The sequence below is a fragment of the Acanthopagrus latus genome, chromosome 2 (assembly GCF_904848185.1).
Source record: "Acanthopagrus latus isolate v.2019 chromosome 2, fAcaLat1.1, whole genome shotgun sequence".
Taxonomy (NCBI): Eukaryota; Metazoa; Chordata; class Actinopteri; order Spariformes; family Sparidae; genus Acanthopagrus; species Acanthopagrus latus.
In genome coordinates, this window is record NC_051040.1 from 17,158,388 (window position 1) to 17,182,467 (window position 24,080).

A 24,080-nucleotide genomic window follows, 5' to 3' on the forward strand; every position below is an offset into this window, starting at 1 on the left:
AAGTGGTATGACAAGACATTGCCATTTTTCAGTGTGAATATCTAAATGGAAAAGAAATTAAGAATTAAAATGTAAAGGGCTCTGTGCTCCCTGGGCTCCTGTGCTCTTTCCATTGTTATTTTGTGTAGAGCAAAGCGATGAATGCAGCTGTGTCCACTGTGTTATACTAGTTAGTGGGTGACCTGAGGTAACCCTAGAACCTCCCACAACACACACAGGACCTGAAAGCTTTCCAGATTTCGGCGCATATCGCGCCTGTGTGTCAGAATGTTCTCGAATCTAAAGATCACATGTTACAGCAGCCCATTGAGCAGCCGAACACTGCCAGAGGCCTCTGTCACCTCTCATTATTGTAGATGTGGCTTCCGCGGGGGAGTGCTTCGGGGACATTCACCAACATGCAGTACCGTGAGATAAGATGAACTTAATTGATTCTGTGGGAGAAGCTCGGTCTGTAAATTGGAGCACAAAGATGACAAATGATTCTTCTGTGTCATCTCCGGCCAGTGTTAGTTTACACAGCATCAGGGAGAAGTCCAAACACCCACTGCGGAATAAAGCAACATGTTGCTGGACTTGTTAGATTAACCTCTAACTACCTCAGCAATTTCTCCTCGGCCACAGATTACAACCAAATTTCCAGCCACAACTACACTCGGTCGTGTAAATGGTGCGACCTTGAGCTGCGCGACAGCCAATGAGCTTAGTGACAGACGGGGTGTTTCAGCCTCATGACTCAAGAGACAGCGGTTACGAGTGTGTCAGCCAATCACTTCAAACATGTGGGGGTGAGTCACTGCCAAGTGTCAGCACACTCCAGAGCTCCACCGAGGAAATGGAGCCCGCAGTGAGATAACGTCTCTTAGCGTTTTACTTTCCTCATTGAACGAAAACACTGAAAATGTTTAGAAATGCATCTTCATTTAAAGGTCGAGAATACGTTTTTTAAGCTACCTACACGACTATGTTGTTGAATTCAGATGACGTAATCAAACTGATAAAGTATGTAGTCCATCAAGAAGTGGCAAAGAAATAATATCATCAAATTGTAAACTAAGCTGTTATTTCCCTTTAGTCAAGAAGTCATCACTACATTCACAACTTTACACACATACAGTTGTTGTATGCCTGTTGTAGGGCTGTTCCTTCAATCCTTTCCTCCTGCATCTAGCAGTACACAATAGATCATGAGAAAGTTTGTCCTATTTATGATAAAGAATTAAACCGTGTTTGCAATGGAAAATATGAACCATTGCCATGTTTTGTTTTGTTTTTTTTTAAGTAGGTCCCAGGGGGGTTTGACGCAAGTCATAAAATTTTTTTTAATTAGTTTACCTGAAAACTATGTGCAATTGTAAAGACTGATATATGATGCTAGTGGAACAAATCTGTGTGAAGAGCTCTCTGCTTTCATCTCAGAAGAGCAACTTTGTCAAACTTCTGACGAGGTCTTCTCTCCTCTCTCTGCCTTGACCTCCTGCCATAAAAAGCACTTAGATTTTGTTTTATTAGAGCCTCTTGCCAGGCAGCGACAGGAGCCTCCTTCCAAATATTTCACTGCCTCGCTTCACCCAAACTTTCCATGGCTTTTCTAGCTTCACCATGACTGAGGAGAAGTATGTAATGATTTGTGTGTGTGTGTGTAACTGTGTGTGGTCTCATACTTGATTGACGAGCCTTTGCTTATGGACATCTGTTTACTCTCGTACTCCAGCAGCAGTTCCTCCAGCGCAGCAGCATTTTCTGCAACACACACAGACATTGTGATGAGTTTTATCTGCTCCAATCAATGCTCTGAATTTGACCGATCAAACTCGCCCTGAAATTTGTTTTAGACTATTATTAAACATTTATGAATGGCCTTTTTCTTTGCGCTTATTAGTGACTGATTGGAAAAGTTGACTTTCATGGGAAAACAATTCCAGAGGCATCCATTTTTTTGTGTTTGCATTAAAAGGTGAACTCCCTCGGGTTCGATTTTCCCTCTACTCCCAACATCAACCATCTGGGATGAAGCTGAACAGCTGACAGTCTGAGCTTGCAGCAGTGGGGACAGTCTCTGACGTACTGTGATGACACTGTGTTCCCCTCTAAAGCCACAAGAGATGAAGGGCACTGACCACTAGCACGTACGTGACATTACTGTCACTCAATTCCTACCTTTCTTCTCAGTAATGAGGCGGACCAGAACACTGATGGTGTCTTCATTCAGGTCATCAGATATGTAGGGACAGTTGTTACCTGAAGCACAAAGGACAGAGACAGAGAAGATCAGTCTTATTCAATGGACATATATTTTTTAACAATGTATGCGGCATTTTAGGTTCAAAAACTAGCATATCGTCATTTTTGTTATAGCAAGAAAGCGTGTTAGCAGCTGTTTAGAGTGGTTAAGAGAATGAAATCGACAGGTGGCCAAGTCTTACATATTGCACCTTTAACTACCAATCTTTTATTTCTATCTTATTCAATTAGCTTTCCTCAGAGGGACAGTTCAAATTCATCCTGCATTTGGTCAAGCACCAAAAAGAAGCACTTTGAATAGTGTTCCATTTGTTTGAATTCACCATGACTGAGGCATGTATTTTAAACTGAATGTGCTGTTTGACTTTGACAAATTAACATGATGTTTTGAGGTATTTCATCCTAAACACAGGTAGGATCCAGACTCTCATCAAATGAATTTCCATTACGACAACTTTCCCTCCCAGCTGTCAGAAAGAGTGAGCGCAGTTCACACAGTGCATGTCACGGCTTGGGTATTGTGCCCCGCTGCATGATGGGACTGATAAGGATGGATGTGGATGACTGAACAGCAAAGAATAGCTATGCCTCCATGGTAACTTCCCCGACCATCCCATAATAGCACAGCACAGTGAGGCAGCTGAGAGGCGAGCGACGAGGGCGGGGTGGGGGGGTCCAGAATAGCTCGCTCAGCGATCACGCTCCATTCAACTCTGTTAAAGCACACAGGGCTCTGTGTGTGTGTGTGTGTGCACGTGTGTGTGTGTGTGTGTGTGTGTGTGATGTACCAGACCCCCAATGCCAGGTGACTGTGTGTTAGTGTGTTACACAGCAAAATGTGACCGCATAGATGCATTTGTGTCCGTGTGTGTTTCTCTTTCTTGTCTAAGCCGCGCTAGGCCGTAACAATACAGAGGCTGTTGCTATGCGAGGATAATGGCATCCATGGCACCCATTCTCCTCTATGTATTCCTTCAACAAAGTGTGATCCACAAGTTCAGTGTTTCAGTGTCTAAGAAACTAGCCAGCCATGTTGTTTTCACACAAGTTTCAGTTTAGTCTGTTTGACTTTTGAAAAGCAGATTTCAAACACTCAGCTGATGTCGACCTCTGAGTTTAGACACAGTCGTCCTGTGGAGCTACCAAAAATGGCAGCAACTGCCCTTGTGGCCAAGTGGGCTGAGCTTCGTGCCGCATAGACACAAAGTCACGACATTTCTTGCGCTATCGACCTCCACATTTGCCCTTTCTGTTCCCCTCCTTCAGCTTTCCTGTCACCAGTCAAACGTTTCTCTGTCTGCACCGCTGCAGAGTCTGGTTTTAGCCCTGCCGAGCTGAGCTTTGGCCTTGCTGCAATTCATCCCCGTGGGTGTTCCCCCTGAATGGAGATGATGAGAAAAGTGCTGCGGTAGGAAGTTTACCTCTCACCTTAGCCAAGTCAGGGCTTCAGCAGAGATACAGACGGACAGACAGACAGCATACTGCAGAGTTACATAACAAAAGAGGGAATGAGGCAGAGAGAGAAAGTTTTCCTCTGCAGCATCCTCAGCCTCTTACTGACCTCTGATCATTCTGATTTATTCTTACTTCTTTTTTTAACTGCAGTCTTTTACTTCCTTACTTTACCCTCTCCCAGTCCACTTTACAAACTTTATTTGGCTTTGCTTCCCTCTCCTGTCCTTTATCTGTTTCCCTCACACCTGCAGATTTACACTTTATCACTGCACCCCTGCATCACCTGTCCTCCTCACAGCTGTGCAGGAGGAGGCGATAAGGTGTCCTGGAGCAACCCCGGCTGCTGTTGCTTGCTTCTGGTGGACAACTCTACATTAGTAAAATGTTAGCTTTCATATTGCTTCTTTTACTTTTACCTGAAGGTTGAAATTGTGCCTTCAACTCATTCAAAGTGATGGAAAGTCAATTAGGTGTTCATAGAAATCCTTCTCATTGATATAAACGCCCTTTTGAATGATACATTTCACTACGGTAACTTACGAATTTGACACCAAATAGGTTTCATTACAGGAAACACATATAACTAACTTAAACATTAGGGCATTTCGACCATGGAAGACCCTGACAAGCTCTAGAAATTGACAAAGAAGATAAAGAAAATGGGGGAAATAGAAGAAAGGAGGAGGGAGAACAACCTACAAAGGAACAAGGAGATGAGACGAACAAGGAGAAAGAAAGAGGAGACATAAACCACGAGGCGAGGACTCGATTGAATTATTGATCCGGCTGGGAAAGTAGAGATGGATGCTCAGTGTCGTGTTCAGACGAGAAGGGGAGGAGGTGTTAGGGAGCCAAGAAATCGGATGAATGGGGAGTATGAGGAATGATAAAGGGAGCATAGGGGGAGGATGGGGGATCAGGGAGTTTCCCTTTCAGTGCTGGGACATCTTAAGTTTCACAACAAAGAGCTTGGAGCAGAGGAGACCAAGGCAACGCTGAAAACAAAAGGCAGAGATCACTGACAGAACTGCTGCTGCTGTGACCTCTGTCTTTCCCCACAAATACAGGAAATTTAACTGGGATGATTAAGGACTATTTTGTGATTCTGCAATGTTTATTTGTTTAGATAACGAATAATTCAATGCAAAGAGATTTTATCGCTTTTTGATGTCATGAGTGGCATTTTATAAGCGACTATGAGTGAGTGGAATAAAGGATAATATGATGTTTGCAGCTTTTAAATCCTCATGATGGATATATTAAGCTCTCAGAAGCAGCAGGTGTTGTGCGAACGTCAGCAGTTTCTTGACGTGCGGGCAGAAAGTCAGATCGGTAAAGGCGGCAGCTGTGCTCTGACGCTCCTGAACGCTGCGTATGGCTGCGTGGCTGCCATACAAGCTGTCCTCTGAGCTTCTCCTCACCATCAGATGAGTGAGGGAAAAAGCCAGCTTAGCCCTTTAAATCTGCTTATGCTTACACACTAAATGACAGTGAGTGCCAGTCATGTTTGCTGTCTGTGGAGTGAAGTTGATACACGCAGACCCCCTGAGGATACTGTGTGGCGCACAATACCTGGTGAAAACAGTTTGTGCTCATCTGCATCAGAGACAACGGAGCACTCAGGCTGTCAGTCTGTTGGCTACAGTAGGCTGGGCTGTATGCACATATATTATTAATGCATTTAAAAGGAACAGTAAAATGGTTTGTAAAATATCTTGAACCGTTTAACGTGATGAGCTTTTTATACAGCCTCTGCAGCCACCTGTCGAAGTCAACTCCAAACCTTCAGCTAGTTAGCTCGGTTAGCTGTGCAGCAAGCAGTCCTGTACGCAAACTCTGCCTGGACTGGAAGCACGTAGCACTGATGTTCACACTGCTAGCACAGGAGCTTCGAGTAACCGGGACTAATTTATCTTTGAGACTAATGACAGGACGGTGAGCTAGCTAGCTGGTTAGCATGATCTCTTCAGTAGATATTTTCTTTACATTCTGTGAACTTTAGTTCATTTTTTAAAGTTTTAAACCACAAATACAGCTGGAAGGCAGTGCATTTAGCTTAGCCTAAAAACTGTAAGCAGAGGGAACGCCTAGCTTAGCTCTGTTCTAAAAACAAATGACTACACTGATCAATGTGTTATATCTCGCTTGTTTGATTCAAACAAAAATGAAAGCTTAAACCTATGTAACGTCCTATGAGCATGCCCAGGCTAGCTGTCTCCCCCTGTGTCCAGTCTTTGTGCTAAGCTAAGCTAACCACCTGCTGACTGTTGCCAATATTCTCACCTAAATCTTGGTGAGAAAGCAAATAAGTGCATTTCTCAATAGCTTCCAAAGGAGCTATCGCATAAAGCTCCGTCCACTTTTTGTATGATGCAACTGAGTCAACACAATAGCGAGTCTGCTGAATCGAATGAACTCTCCCTGACTCACATGTCGAGTTTGTGCAACCATGAAATTCATCCAGGCGCCTCATAGCAGACACAGTTTATGTAAATGTCACACGTTTAATGTGGAAACTTACCAGCAAGTCCACACATCTGAGAAATGCTACAGTAGATAACATTTCCCATGTGACTTGAGGGTTTCACCTGCTATACAAACCTGAGAACAGGTTCAGCACATCAAGTACAAGAGATACAATACAAAAGAGATATGGGTGAACTTCTAACATTGTGTGCGGAAACGTGGGTCTGTGCAGAAGAGATAGATTGTGTTTGCTTTGCCATTCGAGATCAAACCAGCTGTAATTGTCACCTTACAGGAACAGACTCAAAAAGGAAAAGAAATGATTTTCATTTGGGTTAAAGGCTGAAGTGCTCCGGGACAGGACTGAAGAGCGCTCATGTTACTCTGTGCGACCGCAGAGAATGGGTGTGGTAACTCAACACTTGTTTTATTGCTTGATCCCTCTGTATTTGTCTTTGTCCCACTAACGTTCTCTGTATAAACTCTCTTTAGTTATTGATATGACTCTTTCAGTTAATACTGCTTCCATCCCTCTGGAGCTCCCCCCTCCTCTGCCCTCCCACGCCTCTCTTTATGCTTCTTTCTGTGTTTACGCAAGTCAGTTTCTCTCTGACGTAAGCAGGGCGAGCAAGTTTATGGGAATGCTTTTTTCCTCCCCTCTTCAGATAGGAAAAATGACAAGAATAACAGCGCGGGCTTAGGAAAACAGCGTGCATGACCCTGGCGAGGTCAAAGTTGAAAAAGATTTTTAAAAAGCCTTCCATGTAGGCTTGCGTGCAGACACATCAGAGAGGAACATGGACTGTGGCTGCAGGCAGGGACACTGCCCTCTGGGCCTGACAACACTTGACCACATCGTGTGCATGCATGTGCGCTAATTTGGCATTTTTATGGCCGAACGTGACAACAACCTGAACAAAATACTAGTTTAGTCTTCTCTTCTCCTCTCCCTTCATTTCATCGCTCATTCTAGATCTTTTCCTGTCATTTCATCCCTCTTACCTTCTTTCTCTGGTGTGGGAGTCTCTTCATCCCCTCCCTCCTTGTCAGCAGAGCAGCGGTATCCCTTCTTCTTCAGGATGTTGCAGATGAGGATGCCCAGCAGGCCCATCACGCAGAAGACGGGTACCAAAGCGAACACGGCGTACTCGGCCGTCTTCTCCTCAGCGCTGCGTACCACCGTGCCGTTGACCGGCCCGGAAGCGCCGTTGGAGGGCCCTTTGCCCACGGTGCGGACCGCCCTGACGTGAACAGATGCTGAGAGAGAGGAGAAGAAGAGCGGGATGTAAGAAAAGAAACACGGTCTTATCTTCAACTTTTCAGACACACGCTGCAGGTTCAATCTTACTTTTCACGCAGGGACTCTGAAAGGAAACTTCCCCCGTTGCAGTGGAGTGAAACCTGCGGACGGAAAAGAGAAGGAAGAGAAGAGAGTATAATTAGAGAGATGGACGGAGAAAGGAAAAAAAAAGAATAAAAGAATGAATCAGCGGTTTTAGCCTGTGGCATATTTTGCTTGGTGTTTCATGCTGCCTGCCCATTGTGGTGAATGACATACTGCCTGTGTGTGTTTGTGTGTGTGTGTGTGAGCGGGTGTTTTCCTGTTTTTTCGTAGAAGAAAACACAGAGAAAATGACAGGGATTAATATAGAACAAATAAAAGTTTACAAGCTACATGTTGGAGCAAAGCTCTTTAGAATGTCAAGGCTGTAGATTAATTCAGCTGTGGGCGGATTAACAGGTAGACAGGTATGACATGAAACAGACGGTGTGTGAGAGACGGACAGGCGGTCCTTACCCAGCCAGACAGGCTCCACAGACAGCATCAGAGGTCTCGGTGCCAGGGGTTGCAACCTCACGGCTGAGGGCCTCGCAGGAGGCGTGTGGACGGCAAAGTTCAGAGTCCAGCATGTCTGAAAAGCTTCCGGTTGGACACGAGCGGCATCGCACTTCCTCTGTCGGGCTCTGGATCTGCTCACAAGCCTGGCAAGAATAAAAAAACGTCATGAAGCATCCCGATGCCATCAAAGCCACACACAAAAGGAAGCTTTTAATTATGACTCCTTACAAGTCTCTGTTGGAACTGGAATTAAAACACTGCCTTCTTTATACTTTCACATAAAAAAGCTACATACACTGCTCAACAAGGGTAAATACAAACACAAATAACGAATGGCAGTTTTGTTGTATCAGCATGTTATCGACAATAACGTCATAAGTACAGCCTGCAACATGAAACACAGTGGGAAAAAATCCCCCCTTTGGTTATAAAGCAGTATCACATACACATGTTTTTGATCAGTAAACACTGTTTTATGGGAGCAAACAACATGATTTATGTTGACTGCGGTGACACTAAACATAAATTATCCGGTAAGAGTTGCATCCGAATGACAAGTAAGGCTTCAGTAAGGGCTTCACTTTATATGTAGTTGGAGGTGGTGGGAATACACTTTTTTTGTGACTCACAGTGAATCACTAAAAATATGTGTGCAAAGCAAATAAACTGGTTACTGCAAATAAAAATCACAGCCGTGATCAAGATTTGGCTCTAGTCATTTGAACTCTCCGCTCGCTCTCTCTCTCTCTCTCTCTCTCTCTCTCTCTCTCTCTCTCTCTCTCTCTCTCTCTCTCTCTATGCAATTTTTATGAATGAGGAGGAATATAAATTTGACAGATAGTCAGTTCTTTTGCACCTTTTAAACAGTTTGGGAGGTGAGGATAATCTAAGGAACATGGGGGGGGAGGTCTCTACTGTCTTAGGGGACAAAACAGTAAATAAGAAGAACACAGAAGCGCTTGACAACAGTTATTGTAATAGTCTAACTCTCAAAGTCGGGGTCAATCATTGTATCTATCAGGTTTCTAGCTCACCTTTGAAGGCTCCTGGCCAGCAGGGCATTGCAGACACACACACCCGTCCCTCCACCGACACTGCACTGCCGCAGTCCCACCACAGCCGAGCACCTTGAGGACACACGCACACAAGCTCATGAATCAGCGGCGGTGCGGTTTAACTGTGAGCACACACTTTAATCATGATTCCCATGCCATCCGGTCTGAACACAAACACACGTATTTACCGTGAGAAGGACAAGAGCTGAGCAGCAAAGGTGGTTCCTCATCTTCTTCAATGTATTCTTCTATGTACATATGATCTGAAGGGGACAAGGGACAAGGAGGACGAAGGGTTAATCACATGATTTACAGTAAAGTGCATGATAAAAATCAACCTCAGTCAACACAACTGTGCTCTTTTATCAAACACAATTTATTGACCTATTAGCTGTCAAGAAACGTTTTTCTCCTCAGAAACTGATGACATTACAAGCCAAACATTTTCTGTGCCACACATACAGTAGGATGGCATGCACACTCACACACAAAGCCACACACACACACACACACACACACACACACACACACATGGCCGAAAAACACCTGAGTCATTTTTCTGTGACTTATCCAGAGTGCAGTGAACCGAGTGACATGGAGGTAAGGAGCAGCTGCAAATGCCGTAAATAACATTTAACGTGAATCAGGACCTTTTTTTGGACAGGAGTGAAGAAACCAGGGCTTTCCTGAGGCTATTTTTGTGCCGCGGCTCACTCACATGCACATTCAAAGCCCTTATCATGCTGCAACACAGTCATTTGCCGACTCAACACTTGACATTAACCTGCGCCGAGAGCTCTCTTACATTTAGGTGAGTTAGAAAAATACTTTTTTAAGGATTAACGTAACACAAAAATACATCAAATCATATCATAATTTCTGATATTCGAAGTCGATGAGAGGAAAAGCTTTGAGTCTGCAGTTATGGCTCATGGGTTTAGATGTTTAAATGTGTGTCCCACATTGAAGCTACTGTAGAGTTACAGTAAAACAATGTTGTTATCTCTGAAGTAAGCTATTTGCAGTCGGCAGCCTCTTTAAGATAGGATTAGTCCCTACATCACACACGCATACACACATACATACATACATACATACATACATACATAAATAGCCACAGGCACGCAGAACAAGTGGTTGGCGAGGCATTTATTGCTGCCCTTTACTGATGCTCCTATATAACTTCATGGCCATCAAGTCCACTTATAGCATGTTGACACTTACACCAGCTGACCTAGATGTGAGTTTCCCATGCTCAGTGATATAAATGCACATTGATGATGGTATTTTGCCAAATCGGATGTCCACTCATTAAGGTTCAATCTGTTGTCACTTTAAACCTAAACAATTGAATTATCATCAAGATATTTTATGAAGACCTGCAGATCTGCTTGACTCGCTCCATTAAACATGTGATAACACTGACAAATCAAAGACTAACTTTCCAGAGCAGGTTTGTCAAACTGCTAAAAAAAATGTGCTGACATAAAAACTGATTTGCTTCCACTGTGAACCCTTCAACACCCCGTTAATGAAGCATCTGAAAAAAAAAAAAAGGAGGGCTTGGTGAGCGCTACACTCTAATTTGTGGCCACGATTACGGGATTGTGAATTCACACGGTGAGGGGGGGAAACCACAATCTGCCGGCATGTATTTTTTATGCCGTAGATCTTTTGCTCTCAAAATTAAAGACATGACAGATTCACACAACACAGAAATCAGTCTTCAACCCAAAAAATTGACGGCTCAGTGTTGAGAATGATTTTTTTTTCCTACTCGTACATTTGAACCAGGAGGAGAGAGTGTAACTGACGGACTAGTTGGCCACCAACAGGCTTGTAAAACAGCCACTGACCGAGTTGAAAACATGAGAGGCATTCAGAACATGTCAAATAATTTTTTTTTTTAAAAGAGTGGAGAAAAGAAGAGTAGCAGATGAACAGCTGAGGCAATGCAACAGAGTATTCAGTCAGAGTCGTCAGACAGAGGAGACAGAGGAGATGGTGGAAACATTACGGGCAGCATACTTACCCCAGACTTGCAGTTCACTGACACAGTTGCCGTGGCAACTAAGCGAGGATGCTGTGTACGCTGCTACAAACACTCAGTCAGGACCAAATGCAAATATGCTCTAACTTTCCTAAAGCTGTCTAAAACGGACAGAGCACGAACAGCTGCAGAAAGTCGTATTTGGTGCAACTTGGGCAAGTAACTCAAAAATCACTGCTAGAAAATTAAGATTTAAAATCAGAAAATTCTATGAAAATCTAACCGTGAGACGGAGTTAACAATAAAAAAAAATCGACTTGCGGAGTCAGAGAAGTGACACAAAACTCAGACAAGTCTGTGTGGCTGAATGGAGGCTTCAGTGTACCTGCCTGCGTCTTATACAGCCACTCTGACCACAGACACACCCCTGACATCCTTAGCACATGCCCCTTCTATCATAGAGTGTGCATGTGTGCATGCGTGTGTGTGTGTGTGTGTGTGTGTGTGTGTGTGTGTGTGTGTGTGTGTGAGGGGTGAGGCCACTTTAACACACCACCTTCACCTTTGACCACGCAGCAAAACATGATATTTTAAACATTAGTTAGTGCGCAAATCAACACTTCTTCTCCACTTCAATGCTCAAACCCATTCATTCTCTTTCTTTGTAAGGTCAGCACACACACACACACACTCACACACCGATACAGCCGATCTGTAGAGTGTTGCAATGTACTTAGTACAGTACTCGAGAACAAATTTGAGGTACTTTTACTTTACCTGAGTTTTATCATTTTATGTAACTTTATACATTTCAGGGACAAATATTGCACTGTTTACTTTAATACATGATGTGTCTAACAGCTGTTGTTACATGTAGCTTTTTTTAGTTAAAAAATGTTCATACCTTCCTGTACTATGAAAACAATATGTTCCCAAATTTTGTAATTGCAATTTTTGTGGTGCAACTTGTAAGAATTGGCCACCTGTTGAATTCATACTCCAACTACCTGAGAGGCTGCTAAATGTAAACAACTGTAGCTGCTCACTTAGCAAAGCAGTTAGTGGTCCCATCATAGATACTCTACAGGCACGGACTTGGAATGTGGAGCACTGGGGGGTCGTTTGTACTGTTTACACTAGCAAGCTAGCACATTAGCTTTGGACTGCTGGGCAGCAAACATTTTCTGACCCAGTAGGAAACATAAACCTCTGAAATATTCAAAACTGTTATTTTGTCACAATCTGGCTAAGTTTACAATATGTTTTAAAGCAAAATTCTTACATATTAAACTTTTAAATAAATGATCTGAATACTTTTTCTACCACTCTCCTTTTGTATACAGCATGTGCAGCAAGCCTGCACTAATGTTATGCCCTTACAAGGTATTAATGTTGTTCAGGTGACACACACACACACGTATGTACACACATATGCACCCACACATCTGGAACGTCATAACATCCAGCAAACACCAAGCTGCGCCTTATACAAACAAGAAAATAAAAAATGTAACGAGTTTATGATTTTGGTCCAGCGAGGCTCTCATGCCAATGACAGGCTGCTGAAGGATAATTTCAGGGAGGAAGAAAAAGATAAAGCGAGGAGAGAAAAACCACTAGTTTGAAAAAACAACACGGGGCTGAAGCGCCGATAGAGCCGTGGAGGAAGAGAGCAGAGGGATGGAAAGAGGAGAAAGTGGCAGGGAGTGCGATTGCTAAAATTTCAGCCTGATAGCATGATACTGTATATATAGAAGCATTTGTTAAAATGCCATACAGACCAGAGCAACAGGCTAATTACAAGTCACACGTGCACTTATATATACACTTGAACACACATGCAAACATGCGCCCTCACACACACACACACACACACAGCTGAAAAAAAACGATCAATAAAACGACAATGATAGAGAGAGCAAAACAAAAATGGGACCTACAATTAAGTACCTCTTTTTTTGGAACGTGTCAAGTAACAAATTGGACCGGGTTAGAGGGGTTGAGGAATGTCTGGTTTTTCCACAGAGAACCTCACTTGACCTCAACAAGTGCAGTCACTGAAACGACTGCACTTAAAGTCAAGCAGAGCGAGGTGAAACTGATTTATCGTGTGATGGACACATCCGAAATAATCACTACACGGCAGCACTGTGTTTTTTCAAAGGTTGGGTTAAGGATCTAACACACAGTAGGTCAGTGTGAGTTAAAACAAGACCTCTGATGGAGACATCTGAAGGACAAGATGTCTTGAAAAGTCATTTTTTAAATTTTGTATCATTAAATTGTCCCCAGGGCTTTCGTTACTTCCACTATCATTCTGGAAATGTAGAACAGTAGAATATCTCAAACGCTTCATCTGCTGGTATCCACAGGTCGGGGGCAGTAGGTGTATGAAGCAGCAACACATGCAGGGAAAACGTGCTTCAACTTCAAAACGCATGCTAAAACATGAGGACGTTCAAAAAACGTGCCGGCTGCCTAACCACTGCCTTCAGAAGTCAGTCATTCACAGCCAGCCAATCCCTGCCAGCACTGTCTGCGTGTGAAGCTTTTTCATTTAAATCCAGTTTGTCTGAGGTTTTTTCCCCACAAACCCACTACAAAAGTGACCGCCACACGTGGAACTTCCACTGGACATTCAGGCACATGACCGCCCTTGTGTCCGAGTGTGGCCTCTTCCGCTTTCAGACACCCATCCCCTTCTCTTCCTTCAGTTCTGTGTGTCCATGACAGACAGATGCTACTCAGATCTGCAGCAGTGCAGAGAATACAGCATGTCTCTCCAACATCTTTTAAAATGGTAGTTGAACAATGAGAGTATCAATACCACTCTTCTGTCTTTTTAAATATGAAGCTGCAGCCAACAGCAGGTTAGCTTTGATTGGCATAAAGACAGGGAATGGGGGAAAAATACATTTAGCCCCAAACATAATTCCACATAGATTACAGCCTAGTCATAGAAGTACATCTTATTCACCCAGTGGCCATTTTCTTCCAATGTAATGCTCAGGGTGGGAGACTTGAATGCTGGGATCATGTAATGCTGCTGTATTCCAGGTTCTAAGTCATATAAATGTAGGTCATCTGATAGTTGTAGTAGAAATCTTGAGGCACATTTGGCCATGTTTCAAGGGAAACCTACATATTTGCTAACGCGTTAGCTGATATTAGCATTCGACAATTCCCTTGGTAACATTACTGTTTGATTATTACATCTTATGTGTTTCAGTTGATATTTCTGGATTAAATCATGCCTCTCCTAATCGCATTATATCAAAACAGTATGATATCAAACAGTAACGTTAGCTTGAATGAATTAGCTTACGCTAAGCTAGGCTAACAGGCTGCTTACTGTAGATTAATATTCAACAGACGGGCATGAGGGTGATATCATTCTTTTCAGACAACACAAGTGTACTTCTAAAGTGTTAACATGTATTGCTTCAAGAAAATATTAAACCCTTAATTCATCTGACTTTAAACCAACCATATACCACTTACAACTATAAAACAGCAACTCTTTTGAATTCATCATCAGCGTTTCTTGTCATTTCAGCGAGGCATTAAACAATGAAATAAATCAATTTAGTCTGACATTTTACTTACTCTCTAGCACACCACACCACATCACATCCTTGAGCTCTCACACTTGTATCCACGTGTCCTCTCTAGCCACGCTTACACTTGCGTTCTTCATCGATTGAGCTGTCAATCCTGTAATTGCATTTTATTGTTTGCATGTTTCCTCTCTCATACACCCTGCCATGTGCTTTGGTTTTGGAGGCTGCACTCGCTGCACATGGATGTGTGGGTAGAAGGAGTGGAGAGGGATAGAAAGAAAGAGAGAAAGAAAGGAAGAGAGACGAGCAGATGAACAGAAACAGAGAGAGAGAAGAGGAAGAGGAGGATGTAACAGGAAATTAACACCTCTCAGAATATCCCAGCAAAGAAGCCAGAACACACCATGCCCGCGTCATTTTATGTGAATGTACGAGAACAACAAAACAGGATAAAATTCAAAAACACCTCAAAGGAAAAACAGAAGAGGGACGATGACTTTTCCTAAACTGTAAAACAGTAATTACCCTCAGTGCCAAATAACAAGTCGCCGCAACATCAGATGACCAGTCACATTTTCTGTTTTGTTCGGGGCGCGCTAAAAATAGCAATAATAAAGAAGTAATGGCGAAGTCATGACAAAAACACGGACATTATTCTATTTTGTGGTGGTTTTTGGGGCGAGGACCAAAGTCGCCCTTAATGTGTTTGAGAGCTTTTTCTGGCTCCTTGATGTCATGCAGCAGCTGAGCTGAAAGATCCTGCTGGATGAAGCTGTGAAGGAAGGAAGGAACCACAAAAGAGGAAACACAAGAATGAGTGGAACTCCTCGCTTTCAGCGTGAGGTGACTGAGCGGCAGCAGGAGAGATCAAGGGTAAGGCGAGGCCACGTTATTGGCTTCCAAACAATGAGCCGTGTTTGTCGAGTATTTTGGTCAGACACCAGGCTCGACAGTGATCTTATTTTCAGTGCCACAATGTATTTCAGCGTCGAGTCTGTCAAGTCATGCTTACATATCTGACCTTTTTAACTTGGAAGTTATGTAAATGAATTCTAGACAATAACACAGCGAGAAACAGGATTCCGACATTTACCCGTGTAATTGAGTCATCTGGTTTGTTATCCGTCTAGGCAGAAGATGGTTTCATAATAGCTAAAATGCTAGGTAGATTATCTGACCCAGTAATCATTCAAACTCCTTGGCTGACTCAGTCAAGCCAGATAAATTGGATTTGAGAGGAACAAGTTCAACTGAGTAATGGTAATGCCTGTCTTTCCCTTTCTTTCCTCATCTAAAACCGCAAATAAACCAATCTTTTTGTTTTTTTACCCTTCCTTCAGTGTTTTATATATATTCTCGAGTATATTAAGTTTGAAGTTAAAAATATTAAAGTTTGCACCAACAGAAACTCCTCTCTCCCACAGAAAACATGGCTCCAGAAACACCTCAAGTGACTTCGCACCATGTCACACATTATCATAATCTATGACTAGTGGCTAGATTGATGCGTAAGAATCAATTTTGCACAGCTGATCAGGGGACAGGAGCTAAAACAGAGCGTTTCAGACAAAGGGGGAAATACGGCACTGCTGCACTGGACAGTTTGAGAGAACTGGTGTGTATTAAAGCATGTAAACCTCCTCTAGTAGTAACGCAAAATAAAGATAAGGACCTGAAAAGCAATAAGGTGTGAACTGGTGGGCTGCTGTCTAACCGTATTGGTTGTGTCTTATTCTGGGTTACTGCCTCTGTGTAGAATGAGCAGCACATGTAATGTATGCTAGTGGCACATATAAAACAACATGATCAAATTAATATGACATGCAAAATATGAAATGAATGAGACATCCTGCAATGAAATGGCTTCTTCACTTTATGCTTTATAAAATCAATTGTTTAACTGCCATTGTCTTAGTATTGCAAAGCAAAGCAAGCAAGTGTCTTAGTCGAAACAGTTGCAAACCTTTTAGTGTCACTGGGCTTTAGGCAATTAGTTTCTTCTTGCAGTCCCACACTTAATCTAATTGGGTTTTCAGGGACAATTTCACTTCAGTTTGTGAAGAAAATGTGACTTAATGATTAAAAAGAAAAGTGCACCCTGAGGAAGTGTCTCTATCCAAACACTCTCCAGAAGAACTGGGAGGTTCAGTATGAAAACCAGACGTATGCATGCACATATAGGCTCCGACCTCTCCTGCCTCTGTACTATCAGCTGAACACAGCAGAGATTGAGGGGATGACAATAATAAACTTCTCCCCAGGGACACGTGTGGCTATAGGTGGATGGTGGGGCTTATAGAAGCCTATGTTTAGCATCAGTTGTATTTGCAAAAGTCAAGCAGCAACGCAGGCATTACGCAGAGCATGGACGGCTTTAGTGCGCTGCAAAACTCGGCTGAAGCGCATGGCCTCAACCTTTCACGAATCCTGATTATCATCAATATATGCTCAACAAAAATAGAACTGAAGTAGTCGACCATGTATGTTGAGGGGTCAGTGGAGACAGGTTTGGTATTGGCAAGTGCAGAAGTGTGTCATTGAGTGTCGATGTCATTGTTTGCCTGAAATGGTGTGTCTAGACTTTAACTCCAGACCGGCAAAAGATCCTTGCAAGAGCGTTCATTTCAACCCAAACCATAATCTTTACCTGGCCTTAACCAAACTAATGTCAAAACCACCAGCTTTGTTTAGACTTGGTTTAGTCTGACCACAGACCAGGTCAGGTTGACAGCTTTTTTCCTCCCATTTGATGATGATCATTTAATGATGACAGTCAACATAATCATCACCTTTTCTAACCGACTATTGCCTTTACATATCTTCAGATTTCTACATCCATGAAAGATTATTTTCTCCTCAATGTGTTTAGAAATACATTCACGAGCAAGCTTGAAATGGTTGTTATTTTCTTAATTGCTGATGAGCTTTCACCTCATGTCAGAGACCTTTTGGAGATCCATGGTCATCACATGGCAGCGAAATTGTACTCCATACATTTTTATTTGATTTGGTGAGATTTTGAAATGTATCCTTGCTTGGGTCTTGATCCAGGGTTGAAACAGAGTCACACTCATGTTGGTGTTGCCTGATCAAAGACTTTTGGTGCTTAAAAAATGGCTGATGAAATCCTCGGGCCTTTCACAAGCACTCCAAAAGACGTGGATTTCCCTCTCCGTCACGGAGTAGAAAGGCCTGACAAAAGAAGTCAACCACTAAGTTCCCGTGCTGATAATGGCCACCTATTAAGCCCACTGTGTCACATAGCATGTCAAGCCTTGGGGAAGACCTCGCTGTGATGCACCTGGGAATTATCTTACGGCCCGTTGAGTGAAACACACTAGGAAAGAACTGAGCCGGCAAAAAAAGGTTTAAGGTAATTACACTCCATTATCCATCAGACATTTCGTGGACCGAGAGATAATGTGCACGTGTACGACAACGACGCGATCGGGACAACCATACCCTCTTGTTTGACTTAATGGAGGTGCCCATTATCGGCAAGTGAAAGGCTGATTAAGGCTGAAGCTTTCTGCGTTAGTGCTTAGACAATGTCTCATTATGGGGAGCTTGTCTGATAACTCTCCACACACGTCTGCAGAACGCGTTTCCCTCATAGTCCTCTTCGTGTCCCTCATGCCTCCTATCTGTCGTCGGGTTGACGTGATGTCAGTCGTCATGTTTTCCAGTGGAACTGTACACCGGCACAAACTTGACGGGCCTCTCTTGTGTCTCCGTCTGTCAGACATCACCAAGTTGGAACGGGAGAGGTTGAGTCGAGCAGAGAGAAAGAGACGGTGGGAGGATGAAGAGACAAGGCAGACAGACACAGTGTTCAGCTTGTTTACAGCTCTGTGATACCGCCAGAGTCGTACCACTTCAGCAACTGGAGATCCCACAATACGGCAGGGTGACAGCTGATGTCCTAATTCCTTTTTTCAGCTACTGTGAACACATATATATATATATATATACAAAGGAAACTCTGGTGGTACAAACTAAATGTTTCCTTGTGTTCAGAAACTGACTTTAGGCCCACTGATATATATAACCAACCACTATGGCCAACCAAGGTTGTTGCTTCAACATAATTATTATTGCGCCAGGACAATCATTGTAACTGAGCAAACATTGCCAAAATCCATACCACAGTATGGTTCATGTTATATTTCTCTTTTTCACATATTTCTGTCCCAGTTTGAGATTTAAGCAATAAAAATACTTTGTTGGGTTAAAATAGACCCTCTCACAACATTAACCACGTGTTAGAATGCTGATTTCTCCCATGTGCATATTTGTGGTCTGAAATCGTAAAGCATTACAAAATGTAATTGGTCAGTTGAACTTGTTTCACTGACCATCAGTGGCGCTTTTTAGATGCCAATTACTTGTTTTACAACTTTATCTTGAAAGTGTTTAAGACCATTTTGTTTTTCATTAATTCAGATTTTAATGTCTGCCTCATTACAAACAAGCCAAATTCTAAAAAAAGGTGTTTTTCAACAGGAGACAAGGACATTATTTTAACCCACTAGAAGCCAACCACAAACCAATTCTGGCTACAAAACAGCCTTAAAAGAAAATAAAGTCTGCTTGCTGTATTTTTTGTATTTTCAGGCAGAACACTGTGCAGTCTGAGTTGTGTTTGTGAGAGTAGGTGTTATTGTCTGCCAGGTTATTTTCCCTTACATCACCAACCTCATTAACAGCGGATGTAAATCAACTCCTTATGTCCTCACACCTCAAACTATAATTCACAACTCTTGCACGCATAACGGCTTAACACTAAAAGCCAGCACACACAGCACACTATAATACACTTCCCATTTTCACACACACAAACACGTGTTTTCTGTGTAAAAACATTGCTTTCAACATGTAATCTCTATTTGTCGAACAAATACGGCAGATTTAGTTAATAACTGTTTTAGTCAGTGGGAAAAAAAGTCTGCTCTGGTATTTCACAAGCTGCGCTCGGGTGGAGAAAACACTGTTTTGGTCGCATGTGTGCTCTGATTTTAGGTACTGACACAACAGCCCTGCATTTCCTTAATGAAATGCTGAGAAGAGACATTTGGCATGAGCCTCAGCTCCTCTCATTGTATCTACATTTGCGTCAGAGAATAGCTATGGAAAGATGTAACAAACGGGTAAACTGTAACAACAGTGACGCCATATTTACCCCCAAGTTTCGACTTAACATAAACTTACAACTCAATTTGCACAATGAGCTAAAAATATCTGCTTGGCTAACGTGACGTTAGCTAAATGTGCGTAGCGTTTCCCCCCAACATTACGACCAATACCTCTTAGCTAAATAAAGAAAAACTAACTTACCTCATAATCCTCACAATTGACCTTTTTCACATGGTGGCCATTTTCCTCTGACATCACACCCAACTCAAACGTAATGCTGCTGTATTCCAGGTTGCAAGACTTGGAAATTTGACCCAAATCATTATAATTTCACCACTTCCTGATTGATCTGCAACTGAACAGACAGTGGACATGGTAAAACACCTTACTTGATAACCTATTAGCTTCCTTTAGACAGCAGCTAATGTTAGCATTCAACCATTTCCTAGCTAATGTTATCGTTTCTTTGTGTAACACAATATGACAGCAAAGGTGTACCTTAATTCTAAAATATCTGTGCATCTTTTGGACACATTTATTTCACCCTGCGAGAAAAACACACACTGGATGTAAGCTAATCGAGCTGTAACGTTAGCTAGGAAGTGGTTGAATGCTCACGGCTATTGGGTTACCAACAATGTTTTATCGTATATCAGAATATGGCCTGATTTCCCTCTGGATTTCCAAAATGTATCATCTTTTCAGTTAATTAATATTAATCAATACCTGGACACAGCCATGGAGGTGAATTCCCATTCATTTCCGTGAAAAGCTGCTCAGTGGCGCATGAAGCCAAAGTGACTCGACTGTCTTCCGCATCGCTTCCGCATGAACAATAGACATTTGTGCCAACCGAGCCAGCTAACTTTGGTTTAGCGCCCGGCTAACTCAAATAGAGAAAAAATAATTTAATCATGCAGCTCTTCTAGACTTTCGCAAAAGAAAGAATCGCAGAAATCGCTGAAATCATGACAGTCAAAGGAGACAGTTGTGATGCTCTAAAAAAGATTCAGAGGTGCTGCTGGATACACTTTGTGCTTTTTTTTAACAATGTCAGGCTATCTGCTTTCCCCCTGTCTGCTGAGCTAAGATGAATATCTCCTTGCACATACTAAACAGATCTATATGGAAGTGGTATGTAACCACTCATCGAACTGTAACCAAACAAGTGTAAAAGTGCATTCACTTAAATGTCAAACTGTTTCTTTAATGGACGGTCAGGTCAGTGAGTCCAGTGAGAGACTCTCTTTTTGGAGAGTTGGAGCCTGGAATCTTAACCAGACCTCTGGGAATGTTAAACATGTTAAACAACTCCATATGTGTGCTGAGCGTACTGTAATCATTTCACCTACGCAAAAGCTCATAACTCTCTATGGATGAAAAAGACAGATTTATATAATACCAGCATAAGCAGAAAACAGTGATTTTCCAACATGCAAATGCAAAGCGCAGACACGCACACTCACATCCACATAAATTTATGGGTCTAAATATGTTGTGTTTTGAGTTGTATTCAATAACTCTATAAAAGCGCTGCTGCAGACGAGAGGTTCAATTTCCTGCTTTGTTGGCTACATCGTCATTACTCAGCGGTTGTTTTTTCAAACTGGGCATGTCTGCAGCACTCCTCACTCCCATCAGGGATTGTGTGCGACATGACACACAAACACACACACACAGTCACCCACTTTGCCTCGTCACAAAGAGATCGACCCGGACACGCTGCTGTGTGATTTGCTCTGGCAACTGAAAGCCGGCGTTGGTTAGTTGGTTACTGGCGCGTTCAGATTGTGGTTTGCCTTGCAAGTTTCGTCTTTCCACCCCCAGAGCTGACCTTTGGGGTGGCAAAGAATGCCACCAATTTTTTTCCCGCTTTTCCTAGAGCTTATTTTTAAGACTGTGTCATTAAACACTAAACAAATAAGGGAGAGGAGAGGCAGATGGAGGAGACAGAGGGGGGAAAGGTCATGAACTTGGGGGAGATTACTGCTGTCTGCTTCCGCCTCTACCGACTGACTGCACCAAACCACAGTGCAAATACAGCATGTCAGTATAATGTAGGAGCAGTGGTGGCAGAATGTTCTTCAGTTAAAGTTGAAATACCACTCAAAATAGTCGAAGTCCTGCATTCAAATATTATGTAAAACCACCAACGACAGTAATTATGTTCTTATACTATCAACATTTGAAGCAGAAACAAAATTAGCTCTTTTACAGCTGTATAATGTCATGTCTGGTTGAGTTTGAGCACTTTTTTAACTGCTTCATATACGGTCGGGTAGTTCAATCAATAAAATAAGATATCACATTTTATAAGCTCACATTTTCACATGTAAAATCTTAATCTGTAAAGTGACCAGTGATTATAGCTGAGGATGAATAGGCTGATAAAGGCATTCGTTTCACTGTTTCTTAACATTTAATAGTCTTGAAAACCAGTACATAAGTCTAGTACTCGAGTAAATGTGTTTAGCTACTTTTAGCTGTGATCAATGTTGTTTTATTATTCCTTATTTCATAGATCCATCGTTTTTTGGAGTGTAGTTTTGGTCCCACGCAAGTAGTTATTCATCACAAAGTGTACGTGCGTAGTTCTTATCGTCATGGGCCAAGGAAGTTTTTTATGGGCCAAAACACCAATCACAGGAAAATAAAAGCTGAGGATATGACACCGAGACCTGCATGACCCTACAACGGAGGTGAAACATCCAGGAAGTGACCCGTTTCCACTTCCTGACTTTCGAACACAAATAAGGGAAACCCCTCTGTTGCATGACTTGCAGTTTACTCAGTTTAAAGGAAGATCATCAGAGTTCAGCAGATAAATTAGATTAATTGAAAAAAGATATGACATTGAGGAAAATCCTGCTTTATGATCAAAACCTTCAGCCTGGGGTGTGTATATGTAGACTCTGAAGTGTCAGTAGATGAGCGTGTCTGCATGCTCGTGCCAACGTTTTTCCAGGTTTTTCGTGTCCAGGTCCCCCTGTAATTATCCGATCCTCCACCGAGCTGTGTGTGCGGAGCGCTGAGCCAGCTTGGATCAGGGATCTGCGGCCAGTGCAGCGGGGAATTTCTTTGGCATGGAGTCTCCTGGCTGACATTGTGGAGGCAGGCCGGCACGGGGACGGAAGACCGTCTGGAGGCATTCCCAACCAGTCTGGTTGATGGACGGGCAGATGACAGGATTTGCAGCCTAATTAAAGCCTAGCTGCGTCTTTGACTTCCACACACATATGCTCAAACAGAGTCGCACTAATAATCCCTGCAAGTGAGTTTGTTATCAGCTCCACGCTACAATATACACACTTCTGTCCTCCTGTTATCGTATGTGTCTCTCTTACTGTCTTCCCCCATTTTCCACATCTCTTTTGTCTGATTTTTCCCTTTCCCATCCTGTAATGTCTGCTTCTTCCCAAAATGATGAATACATTCAGCGTACAGTAAATGTTGGGTGGGGTAGAGCATAAAACGGGGGTTAAATTTGGGTACACGCCACCTCCATTGAGGCATTTGTGTGTGTGTGTGTGTGTGTGTGTGTGTGTGGTATAATTACAGATGTCAGCACTATTGCAGTTAACCCTAACACACATCCACAGCACACTAAACCTTACAAAACTCCTTGAAACGATCATTCAGTTGTGGGTCTATGCGACAACAATGTGTCTCGTCTCAATATATGCTGCTATGACAGGCAGGCAACTTCTGTTCAAAAGCATTTCGCAGCAGTTAAAAAACATGTTCAAATCCCTCAAATCTCACTAACACAAAAAAGGTTTGAAATAGTCAAAATATAATCTACTGAATTATTAAAGGTGCATTACGTAAAAAACTGGCCACCTGTCAAATTCATGCTCAAAACGAAGATATATCATCAGAGTAACCGCTAACAGCTGCTAATTGTAGCTGCTGTTAGCTAGTTAGCTCAGTTAGCCGTGCAGCTAAAGGCCTAGCAATTTGGACTAGAAGCTGTGGGACCAGAGGAATGACTGGGTTTTTGGATCCGGGACTTGACTGGGCTAGCTTGTTAGCATGCTCACTTCAAATCACATCATAATGTCAAAACTGCTATTTCTTTTTAAAATTTCTACATTTTAGTTAACATTTGGCTCACTGAACTCACACTTTTACATACTGCTTTAAAGAATGTTCCAACACATTACTGTCCTCTCACAATGCCATGATAGCAACCTGCACAAATGTAGTTATTGTCAAGTAACACCAGTGTACTTTCTATAATGGTATTACAGTGCTGTTTTAGTGTTGTTTGGGGCAAAAGAGCTCTTCTACCAAGAATTTTCTGGCTGAAACATGTGCCGAAGATGGCAGCCATGTTT

General features: G+C 42.6%; 1 protein-coding gene across 4 annotated transcripts in view; it reads right to left on the reverse strand.

The window, feature by feature from the left end:
- relt (RELT TNF receptor) overlaps positions 1-24,080 on the reverse strand; it is a 29,663-nt gene that overhangs the window by 1,892 nt on the left and 3,691 nt on the right. The window contains exons 1-9 of one of the 4 annotated variants that reach the window (XM_037117952.1): positions 20,470-20,615; positions 19,945-20,098; positions 9,249-9,323; positions 9,040-9,132; positions 7,964-8,148; positions 7,514-7,566; positions 7,168-7,422; positions 2,161-2,241; positions 1,665-1,743 (exon numbers count right to left, since the gene is read on the reverse strand). In XM_037117952.1, the coding sequence (XP_036973847.1) occupies positions 1,665-1,743; positions 2,161-2,241; positions 7,168-7,422; positions 7,514-7,566; positions 7,964-8,148; positions 9,040-9,132; positions 9,249-9,290 (788 nt within the window). In that variant the 5' untranslated portion in view covers positions 9,291-9,323; positions 19,945-20,098; positions 20,470-20,615. Of the gene's footprint in view, positions 1-1,664; positions 1,744-2,160; positions 2,242-7,167; positions 7,423-7,513; positions 7,567-7,963; positions 8,149-9,039; positions 9,133-9,248; positions 9,324-11,092; positions 11,125-19,944; positions 20,099-20,469; positions 20,616-24,080 lie in introns of those variants that run through there. The other 3 variants (XM_037117946.1, XM_037117962.1, XM_037117937.1) reach the window with 3 other exon arrangements.